This window comes from Lepidothrix coronata, unplaced genomic scaffold (genome assembly GCF_001604755.1).
Source record: "Lepidothrix coronata isolate B3197 unplaced genomic scaffold, Lepidothrix_coronata-1.0 Scaffold6, whole genome shotgun sequence".
Classification (NCBI taxonomy): domain Eukaryota; kingdom Metazoa; phylum Chordata; class Aves; order Passeriformes; family Pipridae; genus Lepidothrix; species Lepidothrix coronata.
In genome coordinates this window covers 10505243-10528303 of record NW_016690186.1, presented here as the reverse complement: position 1 = coordinate 10528303, position 23061 = coordinate 10505243, and the positions used below count along the sequence as shown (strand labels likewise).

Sequence of the window (23061 nt, the reverse complement as noted above, 5' to 3'; positions counted from 1 at the left end):
CTCATTTAAGAAACTTCAAAAAACACGGTCAGGTAGATTAATTCATTTCATAGATACGAAGTTTGAGAAAACTGAGGAACTTAACTCCATTTAATTCAACTTCTCAGCAAGCTAGCTAGTTCTTCCAACTTCAAAGACTGAATCCTTAAACCTTAGGGTGGTGGCATGCACAAAAATGAGATTATACAAGTCAATGGGACTGAATGCACCTGCAAGCGCTTTGCTTCTGACATCCACTACACTAAATGTGCCCCAAGGAGAAATCTTGCTTCCCAGCAAAAAGCTCCTCATGGCCTCATTGCTCAGGACTTTACAGTATGTCCAAATTGCTTAGCATTTTGTCTGCTTTTTCTCCAGACTTCAAAAGGTGCTCTCATGGCTTTAAGACATAGTTATTTTAGGGGTTCATCTCCACTTCAAAGCATCCAAAACAATGAGGGCTCTGCTGTAGCCCATTAAAGCAGAATGAAACATGTGGCAAAAGGCATGGCAGAAGGTTATGTGGAGGTGTTTGAGGGAAAACAGGCCATTACAGCTGACAGTGATGCACCAGAAAGCTAAATCTGATTAGTTTTACTGTAACAGCTACAGGGCATATACTTGAATAATTGCACCGGGTCCATTTCAGATGGAGGCAGCTCTTTCATTTCAAGAGATGGCTGGAAAGAACTAATGCACATAACCCACAGTGTGGGTGTTTACCTGAACAGCACCTAGAAGCTAATAAGGGACCTAAGTTAATCCGTCAATGCACATGTACCTCTACATTTTCATGAAGTTAAAAAGGGTTTTGGCCACAAGTTCTTACATGCAACACTGAATGATGTTCCATACAATAAGGTATTATCTAATCCTTACGTTAATCCTCATTTTAAGAATTACTTATTAGATTACAGGTAATACAAAAATTAAAATTATAGTTCGAAAACAAAGGTCTATAATTTGCCAGATTTCAAATTTGATCTATCACTTCCTATTTCAGATCACATTCACAGAGAGACAGATCACCTCAACAGGTAAGACCAAACAATTCACAGGTATCTCAGACTTCCCTTTCTCCAGGCTCTGCAGGCCTACTGATGTAGCACTGAGGGGACAGTAGCATATATTGTTCTCCCTCTCAAACTGGGATGAAGCAGCAACACTTTTTTGTCGTTGTTTAAAAAGTCAACCAACCAAAAGATTTCAAAAAACTATAAATACAAAGCTCTATGCCAAGGTTAGGAGCACACCAGGGAGCAAAATAACTGATCAAGTTATTAATAATTAGATAACTAATTATTACATTAATAATACAACATGAAATATGTTACTAAAAATTACATTGGATAATTATGTATCAATTATCAAGTCACATTAAAACTGATGCTTGTAAACATCTTTGATTTAGGGGGCCACATTCAGTTGTTCTAGCTTGTGTAAAATCAGTTGGATAGGAAAACTAATTGTAGCATCAACAAAGGATGTATTAACAGCTTTAACAGGAAGACGCCAATGGCTGAGAACAAAAAGGAAGTAATTCATAATTAGCTGACTTTGTTAGTAGCCCACTTTTAACTAAAATTTTTCAAATCATCAACTTACGCCAGCTGCCTCGGCCAAAGGTGAAAGTAGTTTTTCAAGTACTGCATGTGATCTGGTTGTACACCTGTAATGACAACTGCTGTAAAACTCTCTTTATCCCTTTCTTCTAATATTAGATTATGAAGAAATCTTTCATCATCACTTGTGATGTGAGTAGAGTCAGATGGCTACAAAAAGAGTAAAATAATAAAAGCAGGAATGTAAACTGAATTTCTGAACTCCCATCAGCTTTGAAAGAGGTTAAAAAACATAACAGGAAAGTAAAACAGAACATATGATGCTAAATATCAAAAAAGATTAAAGCTTAAAATAAAAGTTTCCAAACTAAAGTCAACAAGCTGAGAATGTGACATCCCTGATCCAGTTAATTTTCAAGTCACTTACATCACAGCATTTGAAGTGTTCAGCCTAGAAACGGATTTAATCATGTTTCATGTGACACTGGGATATCCATGTTCTCATCCATCAAATGGGACTATTATGCGTATAACACATGAAGTCTTTTTTAAGAAAACAAAGCCAGAAGAAAATTATTTGCTTTTAAAGCAGGCTGCTTTCTATAACAAAAACTGAAGTGGAAGAAACACACTTTTGCCGTAAAAAAGAAATGGTGAATTTCCAGATGAAATATCCAGTAGCATCTCACAGAAACAGAAATTCTCAATTACGGAAGCTACTAGTTATCTTTTCCTGGATGGATACACTTTACTCTTATGACAGGTTTCTAAGCTGCACAAAATCACAGTGGCTGATGTCATGCTTCATGCTGGACCAATGGATACTCCTTTCCATTTGCTACATACAGAAAATAAGCTATTTTTAAAACAAAGATTGAGATCTTTATAGTCATTGCAAACAATTGGTACAACCGAGAAGATAAGCTGTAGCAAATGCAGCTTCATGCCTCATTTTGCAGGAAATCAGGCAAAACCCACATCACTAAGTCATGAAAGGAGACATGTCTTATCTGTCCATAGGTGGTGAAATAATTAATCAAGGGTGTTCTATTAAGACTTACTTTTCTCAGGGAATCAAAGACCTCTCCTTAACCAAAAGAATAAACTACCATGGCACTTTCTCCTACATTCTTAGCATCCATCTCAACTAGAAAAGTACTATTTACTTATTGGCAATATTAAATGGTCCAGGGAAGTGAGTGCAGTAAAGATAGGTGCCTATTATCCCTCGAGAGAAGATGATCAGCTGAGGCGCCATCAACGCCACTTCTCTTCAGTGTTCTGGCCTTATTCTACAGTGCCTTATGTTTGACATTGATTACATCTTGATTTCTTTGCAAAAGTAACTTCCTTTACCAACTCAGTGCCTCAAAGACTCAATTATTCTTCTCACCCTAGTAATCCATTACAACTTCTATTTCTGCCATAGCATTCTCTTGCTCACCTATGTGCAGCGCAGATCATTTTTCATGTCATTGAAGAGACAAATTCACACACTTTATTTCACATTGCCATAATTAACTGGCCTAGGTATTTCAATGACTGACAAAAAAATTCCTAAACCTGAGTTATCTATCCATTACCTTAACATCTCATTTCTATTACTTGAGTTCTTCACATCATCTCTTCCCTCTTGGAGAGTTACAAGTTATTTTTTTCCTCTAATAGAACTTTACTTACATTTTTTAACTGTGTCAACTTTATATTATCACCACAACTTTTCCAACAGTTGATTGCACCACCTTTAGTAGTATCTACATACCTCATTCAGCTACTTTCCTCCAACTTACATCTTTTTAATATTAAATAGGGAGGGAAAGCATTTATGTCCTCTACAAAAAAGGTGATTTTGTCTGCTTTTATTTTCAAAATAAAATAAAAGCAGACTATTTTATTTACAAAAATAGTGTCTATTTTTGTGACTCTACCTTCTCAACAATATTGTACAGAGATTAAAAACAAAACCCTGACAATTCATTTTTTGTTGCAAGTTGCTGGCCCAAGATTGGCATGATAAAAACCTTATTTATCTCCTGTTCCTTTCTCACCCATATAAAGGGCCAAGAACACTGATATATCCCATTTCATATGGGCTTAAGGTCTGACTACCTTGTCACATACAGCACCCACTCTGCCTCCCGTCTGCACCCTTAGCTATATTCTTTGCCTTTACCACCTTGCTCAAAAATATCCGAAGAACAGTTCTTTTCAGTCTTCCTCCTTATCTTACAGCTTTTTTGCTCAAGCTTTTCCTCTTCCTGATAAGCATCAGGACAGTTCATCTTAATTTTCAGCTGAATAGTTCACTTATTTTACAAAATAATGAATATTTGTAAAACCATTGGGTTTTGTTGATCTGGCCGGACTTCTCTCCCAGAAGAACTTAGTTCTTCTACAAATTTCTACATATACAATTTGTTTCCCTAATTTATTCATTGCTATTTCAATCTCCAGATAAATATTACATCAATATTATATAGTTAAATCACGTTAACCTGGGAAAGGCTTTCAATTAAAAAGGAAAAAGTATTAAGGCTATTTACCTTTCTGTTTCGAATGAAACCAGTATATATTGCTTCTTTCTGTTTCTCCTTCTTTTCAAAATCCTCTTTAGAAAGGACAAGTTCATGAACATCCTGAGATCCTGCAGGTTTGCTTATCATCTGATTTTATTAAAGAAACAGCATTTAAAATCAAAATTAGACTTAAAATGAACATAATAAAATAGTTTAATGCTGTGATTAAAAGCTAGGAAATAACAATCTGATTATGTAAAAAGGTTTTAAAATAAAGACTGACATTTACTTACTCTGGCAGACTGTCCAACGAAGAACACTGCTTGTTTGCCTCCAACTCCAAAATAAGAGATATCACTATTTAAACTACGAGGCACTGGCAAAGGGCGTACATATCCTGAATGATCACTGAGAAAAAAAGTGCCCTTAATAAATTTTCTCCAGACAAAAATAATGTAAAAAAACAATGAAACTTCTGATCTAAATAGCTTATATTAAATTCTTCCTGCTTTCACCTTGTTAAAAAATCCTCAAATTTAGACCTATTAAAATTGTAATATTAAAATGTATGTGCCTAAGATTCCTGATGTATTCTTTCTGAAAGAATGATGACCAAGTCAGTATTTTCCTAAGTCCTCTTATAAAACATTTGTGTCCCTTCTCACAAACCAAATCTTATTCAAATGAAAATGCTTACAAAGCAAGCCTGACCTTTCCGACAGCATCCTTTCATAAAAATACTTTTAAGTCAAAATGGGAAATAATGCCAACAAACTATTAAATGCAGGCTTGGAAAGACAGCGTATGCTATCAGTAATTAAATTCCATGTCTCTTAAGTCAGCCTGAACAGTCTTACCTAGTTTAGGACAAACATCTATTTTTAAATCATAGCAGTCCCAAATGAAAAAAAGGTGTAGAGGTTAACCTGTTATAATCTGCACATACACTCCCTTTGAACGGTAGCAATCCAGTTTAAACCTGTAGCTTTAGAATACTATACCTTTCCACTGTTACTGAACTCACCTGCAGCAATTTCAAAAAGCAGTGAATTTCTTTACATATGACCCAGAACCACCTTTTATGCACTTATCTCCAGATGTTCAAAAGATTTTCCTATTCTATTTGGAGATGCTTCCAATGCAAAAAACCTTCCATTAACCATATTACCACTTCCCACTGCCCCACTACTTTTTACAGTAGTTACTCATGAAAAGACTGAGGCTGTAATTCTCATCCTCACATTTACTATTCTATCCAAATATTCACACAGTACCATAAGATCAGAAGAGCAGTTTCATATTATGAAGCTTCCTACCTACAAAAAGTATAATTCTAATTATGTAATCATAAAATGATGGGTTTTAGCTAAGTGTTGGTACAGAGCTATGTCTTAAAAGGGTATTTTGTGAACCTTCGCAGAGTTTGTTAATGGTTGTAGAAATATTTAAAACTTTCTAACCTTTCAAAGTCACCTTGTCTTGTAAACTTTGACAATCTATATACAGCCCAGTTGTTAAGCTGTTTAGAAGTCATTCCACTTCCATTATCGATCACAGCAACAGCTGGTTTTCCTTGGGAATCATCAAATAACTGAGGGGAAAAAAACCAACACAACTCAACAAGGAGCACCAATAAAAAGGGATAATGTGAACTACACCTAAAAAAGGTAGAATATCTCCATCTTACCAATTTTATCTGTATGCTCCGAATACCGGTATTTCGGGATGTAGCTGACAGAGAATTATCAATCAACTCAGCAAGGGCAAATGCTAAAGAAATTGAAGAAACATAATCCTATTAAATAGGAGTCAGAAAACAGACACCCACTTACCTTACCTATTCACTTAGCCTTAAGGAACACATTTCCATCCAGATTCTCTGAAAAGAAAGTTTTATTTCCTGCAATTTACAAGGTTCTTCAGAATGCTACAGTGCAAGGTGCAAGCTATACTGGCCATACGCTTCAGACATGTAAAAGAAATCCCACACTGAAGCATGTGGCATTTTCCCTCAAGTTGTTTTTGAAGTATAAAAACAGTTCTACGTTTTTTTGCAACTTTCTTCATTGCGAACAACAGCAGTTGAGCATCAGTTATGTGATCCATACTTACTATTCCATATCAAAGAATAATGGTCCTTCAGCAACATGTGAAATTGGTTAAGCACGGCCTTAGATATGTGGCAAATAAGGAGCATCAGCTGCAGTACACTTACACAAACTCAAAACTGCTATTTGCTCTAACAGTCAATTCTAGTACAAAACAAACAAAAGAAGACAGTTTAACATAGCTAGCTTGCAAATTTGAATCACTGGCATGTTGCAGAATTTCACAAAATACCTCAGTATGGTCTCCAAGAACAAGAAATGGTAACACATTAGAAAAACTATATATACCAGTAATGTCATTACAGAAGTGGATCTCAAAATTATTCTGTTTGTAGTCTTGATCATTGTAATCTCTTTATGATTGCAGAATTATGACCACAAGAAGACTTATGACCACCACAACTTTTGGGTCATTTTAAAAGCTTCTGTGGTAGCAATATGAACACATTCAGTGCACTCAGAGCACGAACCCTTTTTTTCTCTGTCACCTATTGCAGAGTACAGACAAGTTCAAGAACTGACATAAATGCATATGAAAAGTTTCTCATGAACACCTGAAGCTTGTTCACTCTTTAAGAGAGAATGATGACTTAAAACCACTGTAGCAAGCTGTTTTAGCAATAACACGACAGAGGAAAATACTGTAAAAAGTTTACCATTCCTTCAGTAGTAGAAAAGTTTGCTTTACTACTAAAAAAAAAAGAAAAATCAACCCACTTCAAAAAGATAACATTGACATTCCATCTTTAGATTCATCAATAAGTCTGTTTCAAGCTTTGGGGTAACTGTATTCACAGAGAGAAAACAGCAAATGTATGTTGGTGATACTGTCCAACAGACCAAACATAAGTTTAAAATTATTTTGAACTACAGCAAAATGTGAAGAAATTTTCATTATCTAGACCTGCAAACACTGACAGGCAAAGCCCAGTTAAACTTCACATTGTTCTTGCTTGCCCAGTGCTTCAGCCTGTCCAGGTCTCTTTCCAAGTTAGCTCTCTCCTGATCTGTCTACCTCACCATCCAGTTTAGCATCATCAGCAACACTGATAAATTCACAACAGAGAAGTATCTCATTCTACTGCTTTTGCTCTTATCTTTCTTGTAGTTTCCATCATGTATGGAAAAACACAGCTTTTAACAAGTGAGTTCAGAGTCTAGGACAGAAGAGACCTTCAAAGATTATGTTGTTCCAACCCCTCGGACACGGGCAAGGACATATTTCACTAGATCACATTGCTCAAAGCTCCATCCAACCTGGCCTTGACCATTTCCAGGGATGAGGCAGCTACAGCTTCTCTGGGCAACCTGTTTCAGTGTCTCATCACCCTCACAGTAAAGAATTTCTTCCTTATGTTCCATCTGTATCTACCCTCTTTCAGTTTAAAACCATTACGCCACGTCCTGTCACTACTGGCCTTGGTAAAAAGCATCTTCCCATTTTTCTTATAAGCATATTTTAAGTACTAGAAGGCTGCAATAAGGTCTCCATGAAGCCTTCTCTTCTCCAGGCTGAACAACCACAACTCTCGACATGTCTTCACAGGAGAGGTACTCCAGCTCTCTGATCTTCTTTACGGCCCTCCTCAGACATGCTCTATTAGGTCCATGTCTGCCTTGTGCTAGGGGCCACAGAGGTGGATGAAAGTGCTCCAGGTGGATGTTTCACAAGAGCAGAGTATAGCTGGAGGATTCATCTCCCTCGACATGGTGGTCATACTAATTCTTACACAGCCCAGGATAGGACTGGGTTTTTGTGTGCTGCAAGCACACATTGCTGGCTCACATCCAACTTTTTGATTGACTGGTATCTCCAAGTCCTTCTTGGCAAGGTTGCTCTCAATCCATTCAGCCCTCAGTCTGTATTGATACTGGGGATTGCTCTGACCCAAGTGCGGAACTTTGCACTTGGCCTTGTTGAAGTTCATGCTGGCCCACTTCTGAACCCTGTGAAGGTCCCTGTGGATGGCATCCATTCCCTCAAGTGTCTATCAACTGCACCACTCAGCTTGGTGTTTTCTGCAAACTTGCTGAGCTTGCACTCCATCCCACTACGTCATTAATAAAGATATTGAACGGTACCAGTACCAGTACCAATACAGACCTGTGAGGCACACCAAGGTTACTGATCTCTATTTGGACATTAAGCTGTTGACTACAAGTCTTTGAATGTGGCCATCCAGCCAACTTCTTACTCATTTAACAGTTCATCTGTCAAACCCGTATCTCTCCAATTTTGCCACAAGGATGTGTATGGGATGTTGTATGGGACTATCAAAGGCCTTACAGAACTCAAGACAGAAGACATCAGTTGCTCATCCCTTATCCACCAATGATTTGCCCTTGGTGAAGCCATGTAGCCATGTTTGCTGTCTCTAACCACCTCCCTGTCAACCATATGCTTAGACATAGCTTTCAGAAGAATGCATTGCATGACCTTACTGGGCACTGAGATGAGGTTGAGTGGTTCATAGTTCCCACAGTACTCCTTTTTAAAAATGAGTGTGATGTTTCCCTTTTTCCAGCTACTGGAAATTTTGCCTGACTGTCAGGTCTTTTCAAATATCATTGAGAATGGCTTGCTGACTACATCTGACAGTTCTAGACGCTGGGAAGTATCTCATGGGGTCCCATGGACTTGGACATTTAGGTTCCTCAGATGGCCTTGAACCTGATCTTCTCCACTGATGAATGGGAATATCCTTCCCCCAGTCCCTGCCTTTAGATTCAGGGACTCAAGAATTGTGGGAGGAGCAATTGAAAGTGAAAACACAGGCAAAAAATTGTTTAGTACTTCAGTTTTCTCCATGCCAGTTGCCACTAGACCCCTCCACCCCACATTTCATTTATTGAGGGTACAATTTCTTTTGTCATCATTTTTTAATGTATCTGTAGAAATCCTTATCATTCTTTTCACATTCCTTGTCAAATTTAGCTCTTCCTGTGCCTTAGCTTTTCTGATCCCATCCCTACATTCCCAGGCAGTATCCCTGTATTATTCCCAGTATTCATGTCTCTGCTTCCACTGTCTATGCATTTCCCTCTTGTGTTTTAGTTTGACCAGGAGGTCTTTACTCAGACACACTAGTCTTCCTTGCCTGATTTCTTGCACATGAAAATCAACAGTTCCTGTGCTCAAAGAGAAAAAAAGTCTTTAAATAGCTGCTCTCTCTCTTCTACTCCTTTATCCCCAAGGGCTGTTTCCCAGCGTGTCCCATCCACCCTGCCCTTAAGCAATTGAAAGTTCACTTTCCTAAGGTTTAGAGCCCTGACTATACTTTTCACCTAGCCTATATTCATTGAGATCATGAATTCCACCAGGGTGTGATCAGTACAGATCAGGCTACTACCCATCTAGACCCTTCCAGTAGGTTCCTCTGTGCTCATAAGCAACAGGTCCACTAATGGCTGCTGGCAAGAACAAAGCACAGATCTCAACAGAATGCTTTGGGTGGTCTAATATAGCAATTCCTGTGCACAGGGATACACACATCATTGATCAAACTATCAGTGCACTTTGAGCACAGTACCCCCAAATCTGAACCAAAACAGCGTCTTCATTGCAGCAGGGAACAAATGAAGTGCAGAAAGAGGAAAGGGGAAAAAGGAGACTGGTCCTTAAAAATATATTTGCTATTTATAGATGTCAATACTGTTTTAAAACAGAAATCACGGTGGGAATGGTATCATGCTTGAGTCTTGGTAGTTGCATTTTTTTCTGCACAATTTTGAACCTGCGGTACCTAAGAAGTACATACTTAAAAAGTAATCATAGCCACAGACAGAATTTTCACAGAAGCCATAAACAGAAATTATTTTTTTCAATAAAACAATACAAAATGCTGGTTACATATTTAATACACCAGTTAGATAAAAACTAATTAAAGTAGCATCTTTTAAAATGAATAGTTGCTCTTGTTGGTAAGTTAAGCCCTGTAGAACCCCCGATGGGAGGGCACACAAAATTCTACTGTAGCTCATAGAAAAACTGTTCACCAAATTCAAACACAAAGTTTCTTTTGTTTAGTATAGGAGACAAAAACCTGATAACACAAATGCTCCCTGTCTGGATGACATCCACAAGATTATTCAGGTTACAGTTATTTTACTTCTAAAATATTCAAACTTCTTTAAGAAGTATTTGAGGAGATACCTTTATAAATCTGGATTATTACATGGCCACTTTAATTCATTTTCAAAAGAAAAATTTGCATGAGGAACATAGTTTTTTTTTACAGTTAAGACTTTTTTTTCACCAGCTATAACTAAAAGTTAAAAGTTAAACTAAATTTAACTCTTAGTTATAACCACATTATATTCATATGAACACCATTTAAACACGATTATCTTGGCAGCTACTTACGCAAAGGATTTTGCCCTTCGCTGGCATAGTACTCGTACATGCCACTTTTGACAAGTGTATCATAGTGGGGCAGGAAGTCAATTCGTTCCTTGGTTGCCAAAAGCAACATTTGATCAACTGACTGCAGCAGATATAAAGTGACTCCATCTCGAACAAGTTCGCCTGCAATGAAGATGAAATACGAGGTTATATTGAAGAGCACTACAAATTCTGCTCTCAAAACCAGTACCGGTTTACCCTCAGGTAATCTCTAATCTTAAGCATTGCCTGCTCAGCGTTTAGCAACAGCATTTAATTTAGTATCTTTTCATGTTTCCAAGCTTAATAATGCAGGTTTTCTCAGGTGATAGCTACATACATGCCATTTTTCCCTATCATTTACAGAATTTGTAATGGACGGTAAAAAAATTACTTAGCATAACTGACCATCATACTAGCAAGTAGTTGTTGAAAACTTGCTTGTGAAAGTCACCTTTGTAACAATTCTTGGCAAACTATTACAGGACTTGTACTTTCAGTTCACTATTGCATTATTTCGTGTCATAGAGCATTAACAATCATCACGCGGTCTTGACAATCAATATAAGAAATAGTTGTATTTTTTGCCATCTAAGATACTTACTGAAGTTGTCTTCTGTAATTTCCTTCCTATTTGTTGTGGTGATAACAAACTTTTCATCAGTATCTATGCCAAATGCCTATAAAAATTGGAGGGTATTCAGTTACGACAATTAAGTACTCCAAAAAGATTCAGAGAAATTAAAACAAACAAATAATAAAAAAGGTGGTCTATTTACTTTGTCACAAACTACTGAAAAGTGATCAAATACTTTTCCTGTACTAACTCCTAGAACACAGTTCAAATCCAGAACTTAACTTCATTTGCCTTCTCAGCTTAGTCAAATCTGTCTGTACTAGAGTTGTTTGTTTTTTCACCTGCTTAAAATATGCTCTAGTGAGCAATAGCAATTGTCAGAAGGAGGAAATGTCTTACAGGTAATCACCTTGGGGGCTGAAGAACAAAATTGAACAGCTCTACTTCAGGCTGCACCTACAACAGCAATAGTTATGACCTAGAGGGTGTCCCATATTTAACTGCACTGTTTCGAGATACTAAACCAACCTAGTATTTCTTAACATTGGATACATACTAAAGTCTTTGTTCTTCAATTATATCATACATTTAAAAAAATAATAGATTTCTTTCAGAAAAATTCTTTACCACTAAAACACTGAAGTTTATTCTTCTGAACCTAAACAATCTTTGCCACTTTGATGCCTCCAAATTTTGAATACGTTACTGTAGCTTTTGACTTTTTATCCTGCTTTCTACATGCATTTAAATGCCTCTGCATTTGCCCCTATTTTTGCACCCTGATGTTCAACATTAATCTCTTTCTCAAAATAATAAACTAAATATCTGTATTTTCTCCTGTCTTTCTGGGCCTTTGAAACTCAAGAAAAAGTCAGATCTAGTCTCATTAAACTCCATCAACCCATTCAGTCCTACACTCACAGCTCAGACAGGTGCTTTATGCACTTTTAGATATTCTTCCCTGAAACTCTGGCATTCTCTGCAGCAGTTTGCCCTCATCATTTCCCATACCTCTTTCTTTCCATCCCTAGTACTCTGACTCATGAAAATACTTTTAAAACACTGCTTGAGGTTCTTTTAGTAACTGAAATATGCTTTTCATATTTTCAGTTACTCTTTCCCCAACAGTGACCATGTTAAAAATACATTTATTATCCATCAGCAAAATTAGCAAAATTGTCAAATTTATCATAGCACTTGGTGCAAGTAAAACAGAGATGACACAAAGAGACTGATGTTCAGACTAAAGAACCTGGAGTAATTACACTTTTTAACTCTTCTACATTCAAATAACTTGAAGTCAACCTCTCACATTACACAAATTTCCACATGAAAAATCTGCATAGGAAAAAATATTAAATTGCTCAGAGCAAGGAAAGTAAGCAACAAAGGATATGGATACTAGAAAGCTAACATTCTACTGTGTCATTCGAGGTCAGTGGTTAATATAGAATAACTGTAGAGTTTTACACTGAAAGCACAGATAAGCATCTTTCCCTCTGGCTGTAATTACAGCTTCCCTATTTTCTCAACCCCCCAAAAGCTCTTCTGCTCTCAAAACCTTATGAAGAGTGCAGCATTTAAGGCAGCAAGAAGTTAGGAGGGGTAGTGCTTGCACAAGACAGCTGCCTGTTGCCCAAACAGGGGCAGCCTCCCTCCTGGTTCTCTCCCCTATTCCATAGGCAAGCCTCACAGGCAGAGCTACACTTTTATTTCTTGGCTGAGCTCAGCAGCTCTTGGGTGTCCACTGGCAGCAGGCCCTTTCCACCTCACTCCAAATGCTTGTCATTTCATGATAAGCTACTAGGCAGGTTCATGGACTGAGTTTGGCAGTTCTAACTGTAGATAACCTATTTTTCTTGTCCATGCCATAATTTAAGAGGTCATCCGCTTTGTAAGCTTTGGCCAACTTAGAAGATTTCTCAGTTTGAATGCTTCACTTCTATATAAGACCTACTTCTACTTCCTCTTTCCCTCTGTCCTACACTCTTCGCTATCCCAGCCCCTGTCCCTTCCCACTGTGCCATGCAGCAGTGAGATGGCTGCACAGCTGTCCCATTATGTGGATATGGTCTTCAGGAAGATGAGCTGGTCATCGCTGAATTAAAGTGAATCTATTGGGTAATTTACTTGCACAGTTGATGAAGTTTCATTTCATTCTGATAAACAACATTTTGGCAAATGTTTCATTTCTCGCTAAGATTTGTGCATGTAAGAGACAACATGATATCTTCTGTTGACTTTGTAAGAAGCTCAGGTTTACCTGCTGAGCCCTTTTCAGCCTAGCATTGTGCCCTTTTCCAAATAAGCACTGACAATGCACAAAACTTGATAAAATTCACTAAATAACAACAGTACATTCAGATTCTTAATCTGTTGGTTTATTCTATGATCACTGTCTAGACGCATGACCACAAGCTAGCTTTTCGTGTCACCAAAATCTCGAAGAGCACAATACAATCACTATACTCAGAAATGCTTCTGCACATTCACGATGAAAGCATGTTTGGAGGTTACTGTGTTAAAACAGCTAAGCAGAAAGACTTTATCTGTTTGGATAGAAAAGAAAAGACTTCAAGGAAAAAAGAGACAACCTTCAAATTAATCCACAAGCTAGGAGAGGTAGATGTATGAAAAGGCAGGGATCCCTAAGCTATTGGTTACATATGATCACTACATGCAAATGTAAGAGTTAAAATGTTACAAAGATTAACAACTATGTACTTACAGAAGAGGAAGAAGGCCAACTAAAACCTAAAAAGTATAATTATATCAATGAACCAAAATTTGAATATTCTGGGAAAACAACCATAGCTGTTGACCAAAAGCCAAACTGGTTGCTAAACCACACTGAGAGTACGCTGCAGGGCTTTGATGCCAGAAAGCTGTAGGGGTGACCAGTGTGAGAGGAGGCCATCCACTGTTCTGAGCCAGACATGACCAGTGCCAGATGGTTCTCAAACTACACATCCAAATTTCAACCAGAAAGGCACATGATGCTCCTGCTTAAACTTATTGGGGTAGAAACAGAAGAGACAAATGAGGAAGAATAGAGGAGATGCAGAGGACACGTTGCTAGGGACCTCCATGTTCTCCACACCAGAGCAGGGATGGTCCTGAAGGCACTGAGGCCCATGGAGGACCCATGTCAGGCAGGCAATTTCCCTTCTCTGTCTTCCTACTCTCACAAGGCTGTGGTCTATGGACAACCCTCCATAGTGGAAAAAAAAACCAGTAAAAAGCATGGAGGAGGAGAAGCAGCAGAATAAAGCCCTGTAAATGGCCCTGACCTCTCACACCACCTGTTGCATCACCAAAGGAATTGGGATTGACCAAGCGTTGTGTATTGGGAAAACAAGGGTAGCTTAGACTAGGAAGGGGGGGAAAAAAAGGTTTATGACAGAAGATGAGCTTGGAGAAGAAGAAGGAAGAGCATTTACCTAAGTGTTTAACTGCCCCCTCAATCAATAAGCAAAAATCTGTGTTAATTGGCAGTAAGTCAAATTAAGAAAAAAAAATCCCTGAGTCAAGCCTGTTTTACACATGGCAGGATACCAGTCCTTACACCCATGGAATGGTACCTAAGGAAAAAAAGCTGTCTTTGTATAAACAAAAGAAATGCACTTTTTATAAGCTGGAGGTTCAGTCTGGAGCACCATCTATACTTCATGCTAAATAAATAAAGCTAATAGCTCTCAATTTGTTGGTAGCTATTTATGGCATGAGATTAGTATACTGCTAGAAGAGTTTGAGACAGCCACATGAATGCCCCATGCCCAACAAGCTCTCAGCAGAACAATTTACAGGTAAGATACATGAAAGTGTGAGTGAACTGTGATCTCTCTAACCCTTTAATCTGAATCAAGAAGCAAGGTTCAATTTATGTACTTGCTTCAGTCACAGGTTTTCTTTACAAACTAAAAAGAAAACCAAACTCAAAACAAAACATAAGCCCACAAATCACAGATAACTCCTCAGCAGCAAAGACTCCTTCAACTAGACCTCCATTTCTTTTCTCTTCCACATATTAGTACATAAGCACAAAACCAAGTTTTGCTGCTACTTTATCTGCACCTGCACAGCAAGGCTTACCTGGCTACTAAGCCAACTAAAACACTTAAAATGAAGTTAACATAGATTTCGCCTCTAGATTTACTATCTGCCTTGGAAAAGGTGTTCAACAAGCAAATATTTAGCTTTATGTGTACTGCCACAGTTTGCAGTCACATGAATAGGCTTGCAGTGGTAAGTGAAGGAAAAATAACATGCTGTAAACACGGAATTATTGGTCTGCTTCTTCTGGTCCTACAGTCTATTACCATAGAATAATAATTTCTGGTGGTGACTTTTCAAACTGAAGGAATGGAACACTCCATTAAGACAGAGGTCAAACAGAGAAATCAAAACTACAGTATCTTTATAGAAGACATTTAACCCCTCACAATCCAAACTTTTCCAAAACAAAGTTGTTTCCCACAATAAGCAACTTCTGCACCCTTACTGTCTCCTTCTACAGTAACTGACCTAAGCAGGCAGATGCATAAGAATGATGTGAAGAACTGATCCCAGAGCTTGATGATGTAGCCAAAGGATAACAGAAACTTAACAGCCACAGTTATCTTCCTCCAAGAGGCATCTAGCCCAGAAGTATTTTTCTGGCTAAGAGAACTGTACTGCCTACACAAAACTCCTAAAGGGGACCTGAATTGTATCAGTTAAATGTAAAGAAATCTCGCGATGTCATTTTCAATGCTGTCCTTCATAGATAGTTACTTAGCTACCCAACATTACAAAAAAACCAATACAGCTTTTTCAGTATTTCACATCGGTCAAGTAGCTCCTTTGCAGAAACTTGTTCTGGAATCTGGAAAAATGAAGCCAATTCAAACTCTGAGAGGCCTGTAGCCTTCTGTAACTTTGCATGGGATTAACTAAATACCCCACACTATTTGCCAAGTTGCCATCTGAACAACATACATTTATCAGTTAGCTATCTCACTTTATGCCACATCAAAAAGAGTTACCAGTCCAAATTGAGAGATTTTATATAGCAACAAATGGATGAAATGGTAGTACGCATTTACAGAAAAGGACTTCACTCTCAAATCACAGACTTTCAAACCAAGAACTGTCTTTCAGTAATGCTTATGGACACTGAGATATTTGAATCGTCTCTCAATTATTCCTACAACCAGATATATTAAGGTAATTAATAAATACAAAATTATTACAAATTACAAATACAAAAACTAAGATATAAAAAGATTAAGTGGAGACAAAGACCTTGCTGGAAGTCAGTTGGAACAACTGTACTGAAGTCTTAAGAATGCTAATCAAATAAACTTTTCCAGTCCACTCTTAGGTCAATTAGACACTCTGCTGAGAATCTGTTATCAAGGATCTGGGGCTAAGCACTCATGGTAGCAAGGCAAGTATGATAACAATCATCTCTAATCATAACACGATTGATCTTCCCAAATATCCGAACACAAACTTAATATATAACATCTTTGGACACCAACAAAAAGGGGATCCAAAAGTCTCTAAAAAAGCAGTTGAAATAAAAAAAAAAAAAAGACAGAAATTATTTCTAAGCATTTCATGGAGTTCAAAACAAAAAGTTGCATGTTACAGAAATAGAAGAACACACAGGAGCCAGTATCTTCTGGTCAGATGGTCACTAGAGACAACCTACAGACAGAAACTAGCAGTGAACACTAATGTTCTATAATATTTTTCAACCATCCTTTATTGACAGAGCCATCTCCATCTAAAGATCAAATTACAGCATTTGCAGAACTTGAGGGGCCTTGTCCTCTGCCCTACTTAAAAGTTTCACTACTATAAGAAGCTCCATTGATATGCTTCTAAATATTTACAAAAAGTAATCAATGAAAGATGTTAAGAAGTGAACAGATAGTTCAAAAGAAACACTTAGAACATTGCTATGTAATAGATCCAGTAATATAATAAAATTTTATGAGGTATCTTAAAGCTTTATCATATTTTTTTTTGAAAACGAGAGAGAAAAAGAAGAGAGGGAAATTGCATGACACAAGACAGCTACAGAAGCCGCAAGCATATATCTATAAAATTTTGTCCAGAACAGTTGTTAACTCAGACATCTTTTCAAGATTTGCAACATATAACTAGCAGAAAGAAGCCTGGGACCCCAGAATGTCTGCAAAGAGTTGTGCTGTCATTACTAGACTTATTCTGAGTCTAGACAACCATAGTAACTTCCATGAGACCTTCACAAACTGTTGTGTCTAAAAGCACAATCAGAAATGTTCATGAGTGTAGCTATTGGCCAAACACATCAACTCAGTGTAACCTTCCACCACCAAAATACTTTGTATGGCACCACTTGTTAAAGTAACAAGAATTCAGAACTTTGCTCTTCAAAAGCAAAAAGTACTCAGTCGCATCTAAAAGCTTCACTTGGGTAACTAATCCTAAAGAGTGCAGATATTCTGCATCTGACTGTACCGCCAACACTCAAATTTGACCAAGAACTTAAAGGCCACACAGCTTTCCAAATCAATCACCACACCATAAAGCAGTATCTAAGTGTACCAAGGTATGCAAACTCCATCCTTCTTCCCACCAAAACGTCCGCAGAGATGCTATACACAAGAATTTCAGTGAAGTCTGAAATACAATGTGATAGTTTTGGAAAAAACTTAGTGTTGCTGCATCTTATATACATCTTATAATACCTGCAACAGTTTCTTTAAAAATCAAGGAAAAATTTGCTTTGTGTATGCACAGTTCGTTTAAAATGTATCTATTTTTAATTTCTGGTTATACAGAATTGCTAAAATTGAGTAAACAAATATAGGCTTTATAATACAAAAATATAATTATTTTAAGATGGACTGATTTCATCGTTAGGAATGGAAGTACTTCTACTGAGTGTTTATCAGAATGATGTTTTAGTCAGTAATCTAAATACCTCTAAATACATCTAACAGTTACTCCTTGGTGATACAAATTTTGCAGAAGTTGCTAATATTTTTTCTTTAATTCCAGATAATTTAATTATACATTATTTATTAGGCATTGGTAAGCAAATATTCACCAAAAATGTACACTTATTTCTCAAGTTTCTACTACATCTATGCTTATTGTCCCTACTGCATCTTAATGAATATCCTTTTTTGCCTCGGCTTATTGAGACACTGAAATTTATTTGTGTGGACTGGCAAAAAATAATCTATTTAAATAGTAAGTAGACTGGTTAGGATATCATGATGATGATGATGATGATGATGATGATGATGATGGTTAGGATATAATGGGAAGCTCAACATAAGATGTGACAAAAGATTAAAAGCAAAAAAAAATTGTTTTACTGTGATACCTGATTTTTGAGTATTTACTTCAATTACAGATATTTACTTTCAATACAGTTTACAGACCTATAATTTTTTCACACAAGGAGGTCACAGCAATGATGAAAACTTTCAAGAGAATTAAAGAAGCATCTACAGATGTATTCAGCTCCTATTTAAGTAGTAACACTAATCTTAGTACATTTAACTCTCTTCAGACTGGTACTTCACCTCAAAGACTCTCAAAAAACCCTTCACATACAGCAAAACTTTTGTGCGGTTTTCAGCACAGACACCTTTCTGTGTCTAAGTGCTTGGAAGGATTCCTGCCAGCTTAGCAACAAAAGGAAGTGTTCCAGCTTCACTGTGTACCTGGACAACGTGAGCAAGGGATCTAAGATTAGCTGTCAACAGTTTAGCTCCATTCTACTCATCGCCAATACTTATTTTGAATTATATTCTAAATATCAAGACAAGCAGTGGGGCATTGACCTAACAGAAGACAACAGGAAGGTGCACAAGCAATGGTATTGCCAAGAAGAGACAAAACACAGTATTTAATTCACTTATTCACCTTAAAACTTCATGGTTCTGCACACTGAAATTATATGACTGCTTCATATATGCTCAACAGAGCTCAAATGGAATAATCAGGCTAACATCACTTTTAATTAGGAGATTTCTGCTTTAGGATTGACCTTGTAAGGATGGAGAATGAAGACTATATATGCTTCAGCTTCTTTTATAAGATTTTTTTTTCTAAATATTCCCCCAACACTGAGAATGAAAAGCTAATTTATCAGTATATAAAGCCACATCCAACAACATTGCCACACATTAACTTGTTGTCAGGGGATGGTAAAAAAATATTTGCTTCAAATATACCCCAAAAGTTTCAAAAATTAATAAAGAATATTTCAGTAATAACGGAGAAGTATTTTATACAACAACAGACAGAGAGGACATTCATCAGCTCCTAAACCGACCTCTCAAATGGCAGAATCAGCTCTTTTCTACACAAACAGGAAAATATCTTCTTTCTGCATTATGCAAAAACAGTAAGTCTCAGAAGCAGAAGGCCAAGATCATGCCTTCATCACATACTGCAGTCAGGTTTAATTTCACGGTTTTTTTTCAAGATTTACCCTCTCCTTTGACTCCTACATATCCAGTTATATCCATAGGAATTCTCTTATTCCACAGGAAGATGTTCACAGCAGAAATAGTTTGCAAAGTCTAGCCATGATGATGATGATGATGAGTTCCAACAGCTTAATATTTCCAGCATCCTTGTCAGACATGACCAGCCCCATAGCCCAGACTAGCAGACTGGAAAACATCTATGCACCTTTGTTGGTACAGCAGCATCACTCAGATGTATGACAAACTTCCAATGAAAGTCAATTTAAAGCTGAGCCTGTGTTGAGGTTGAGGCACCAGATATGGTAGATGTGGGAACAACACTGATACATATGTGGCATTTTCCTTATCAAGCAGTCAGATCATCTCTAACAGCTTTAACTGGAGAAGGATGAATATAACAATCCACTTCATCTTAGTCTGAATCAACTGAGAATTTGCTTAACAAAAAAATTTCTTCCTGAACTTTCATCACCTCTCTGACACATTTTCAGCACCATGAAGTGAGGAAAGTCTGTCCCAGCCAGGTGAACCCATTTATCCATCACCTTTTTCATTAAAGTAGTTAATTGCAACTTTCAAATTGGGGAACTTAGGAGTAAAACACTCCAAGAAACACACACAATGCACAAAGCTCCCAGGGGCACTGAGATGCCAGAATGTTCTTCCAGAAGTCTAAGGAGAACCTGTACACTGTTGATGTGGGAGACATCACATATCAAACTTCTCAGACCTCTGTCTGTCCATTTTTCACTGTACCAGCATTTACTGGTCATGCCAAACCACTTGTCTCAGCATCCTTTCAGAGTCAGATGATGAAAGCTCCAAGGTGCAGAGACTCACCACACTGAAATGAGCAGTAACAGACCCATCTCTTGACTGCACTTACACACAGTCAACACATTATTGGAGAAGTCTTTTCTCCAAGTGAATGATCATTTGAGGATTTTGGTGCATAACTTCATAAGTGCACAGATTCTATTACCCAAAACAGCCACAGGACTGTTGACAGCTATTATGGTGTTAACACTGCAAAAAACTATACTTGAAAAATTTTACTTTCATGGGCATCAAATTCAAACACACCACGGTCGGCTTTGCAGCACCAGACTTTTCGAATGCTATGCTGCACATCTGAGCAGTCTGCCCAATGGCAAATTACTGCCTTCTCAATGTCAATACACTTTTCAGACAACAAACCCCTGAAGCTGTTTGTACCCAAGATTTGTCACAGCTGGTGATGATGGCTTATTTCTGTATAAGACTGCAAATATCCCAAAAGCTCTGTGAACTACTGAACAGCATGAAGATGCATGGAAACACAAGTCACTTGAGTGCAAAGCATATATATAAAAATCATGAAAACACTGTTATATATAACAAATTGCAAATTAAACTCAGCTAATCAATTAATTACAAAAGAAAGAAAAGAAAAAAACATGGGTTAATCATCCATATATTTGCCTTGACTACTGAAAATATTATTCTGAAGTATTCTTGCAATTCATCTGCTATGTAGAGTTGTGATGGGATCCATTAAGAAAAGTCTTGGAGAAAATAATGTAATACTCATAATTTCTCATAGGAGATACAAACCTTTAGAAGCCCATGAACCCACCTCCACTGTCTAACTTCTCAGAATGTTACACTGCATGAAGTGTACTAATTTCTTTATTCCATTTCACTAGTTGTTTCTTCCAGTCTTCTGAACTTTAGTGGTGCTGATCAGACCAAGGAATGTGCTAACACTATAGCCAGGTGACTTCTGCGTATAGAATGACAAAGGTTGGAAAAGACCTCCATGATCATCAAGTCCAACCTTGAACAAATAAACCTACACTCACTAAAACTATATCGCGAAAAGTCATGTCTACACGTTTTCTGAACACTTCCAGGGAAGGTGACTCCATCTTAAATAGCAGTACAGATTCAGTGCCTCTATCGGAATATGGATATGCCATTTTTGACACTGAAATAGATGAGATATGCAAGGAGCAGGTAATTATATGTGACAGCTATTCCCGCTGACGTTGATAATCCAAAGTTTCCATTGCAGTAGGAAACTATTACGTTAAACACTATATTATTTGTTCATTTATTATATTTATTTATTTATTTACATATTTTAATAAATATGTTAATGTTATATTTTATACATCTATTTACATATTCTTGTCATTATATACATTGTATGTTGTATTACTATACACGAAATTAATTATTTGCATTATAGGTAGAATTATTACATAAAGTTATACTTGTATAATATTATAGAAAAATATTATATTTATTTAAATATAAAATATAGATTTATTATATCCTATCTATATATGAACTACATAATTTATACCCTAAAGAACAAAGTGCAAATTACACTGGATAAAGAAACTAAAATAAACGTTTTATCAGGCTAAATTATTGCAAACTACAGCTTATTTTCCCGTGGATTTCACAAAACAAAATATGCAGGCAGCTAACAGGTCTATGACATTTATTACTCCCTAAAAAAACGAAACCATTACAGAAGATAGGCGATGCCCACCGGTATCACCAGCAAACTACAGCAAACAGCCCGTAGGCAGAAAGGAATCTCCACCTCCAAGAGATCTGAAGAGGGAATAAGTTTCGTTTCGTTTCGCGAAACGAAGGGAAAGAAAACTGAAAGGACACGCGACAAAGCAATGGACCAGCCAGACAAGTATTTAAATGGCAGTCACCGCTGGGGGCTTCGGAGAGACAGTCACTGCGCTATGGATGGGAAACGATCGGCGTTTACCGCCAACACCTTGGACAGCACAAAGAGAATCGCAGACTCAAGTTGGTCGGAAAAGACCTCTGAGATCACCGAGTCCCACCAGGGGCCGAGGAACACCATCCCTCCCGGCAGCACCCTCCGAGGCGCAGCACCGTGCCCGCCGCCGCCGCTGCCCGCGCGGGGGCGCTCGGGGCCCGCCCGCCGCTTTCCCGCGGCTTTCTCGCCCGCCGCCAGGGGCTGCTCCCCGCGCGCCTCCCGCCGCCGCCCCGTACTGCCGTCCCGCTCCCTGCGGGAGAGGGGACACCAAGGGGGCAGCCGCGGGCTCTCCCCCACGCCCGCCCACCTGTGCCGGCAACAAAGTTGGCGGTGAGGCGGAGAGCGCGGCGGACCCCCGGCAGGCGGCGGAGGCTGCGACGGCCCCGGCCGCCCCACGGTCCCCGCGCCGCCGGGAGCCTCGACGCCGCCGTGCCCGCCATCGCCCGCCCCGCCGCGTACCTGGCACACGGCGCTGCGGAAGGCGCGGTAGTTGTCCTTGCCGTAGCTAAGCACTTTCTCGTCCGGGTCTGCCTGCTCCCGGCGCCGGTCGAAGAGGAACACGGTGCGGTCCCCGTTGCCGCGAGGGGTCAGCAGCGCCGGCCTGCGCTGTGAGCGGCCGGCTGCCGCTGCCATGTTGGGGAGCCGAGAGGACGGAAACCGTCCCGCTGCGATG

At 38.3% G+C, this 23061-nt stretch overlaps 1 protein-coding gene across 1 annotated transcript in view; it reads right to left on the bottom strand.

Moving 5' to 3' along the window:
• The window catches only part of SMCHD1 (structural maintenance of chromosomes flexible hinge domain containing 1), a 74443-nt gene extending 51382 nt beyond the window's left edge, over positions 1 to 23061 (bottom strand). The window contains exons 1-8 of the mRNA XM_017832841.1: positions 22848 to 23061; positions 11151 to 11226; positions 10529 to 10690; positions 5745 to 5827; positions 5518 to 5648; positions 4351 to 4465; positions 4085 to 4204; positions 1585 to 1751 (exon numbers count right to left, since the gene is read on the bottom strand). Coding sequence (XP_017688330.1) covers positions 1585 to 1751; positions 4085 to 4204; positions 4351 to 4465; positions 5518 to 5648; positions 5745 to 5827; positions 10529 to 10690; positions 11151 to 11226; positions 22848 to 23021 — 1028 coding nt within the window. The 5' untranslated portion in view covers positions 23022 to 23061. The remainder of the gene's footprint in view (positions 1 to 1584; positions 1752 to 4084; positions 4205 to 4350; positions 4466 to 5517; positions 5649 to 5744; positions 5828 to 10528; positions 10691 to 11150; positions 11227 to 22847) is intronic.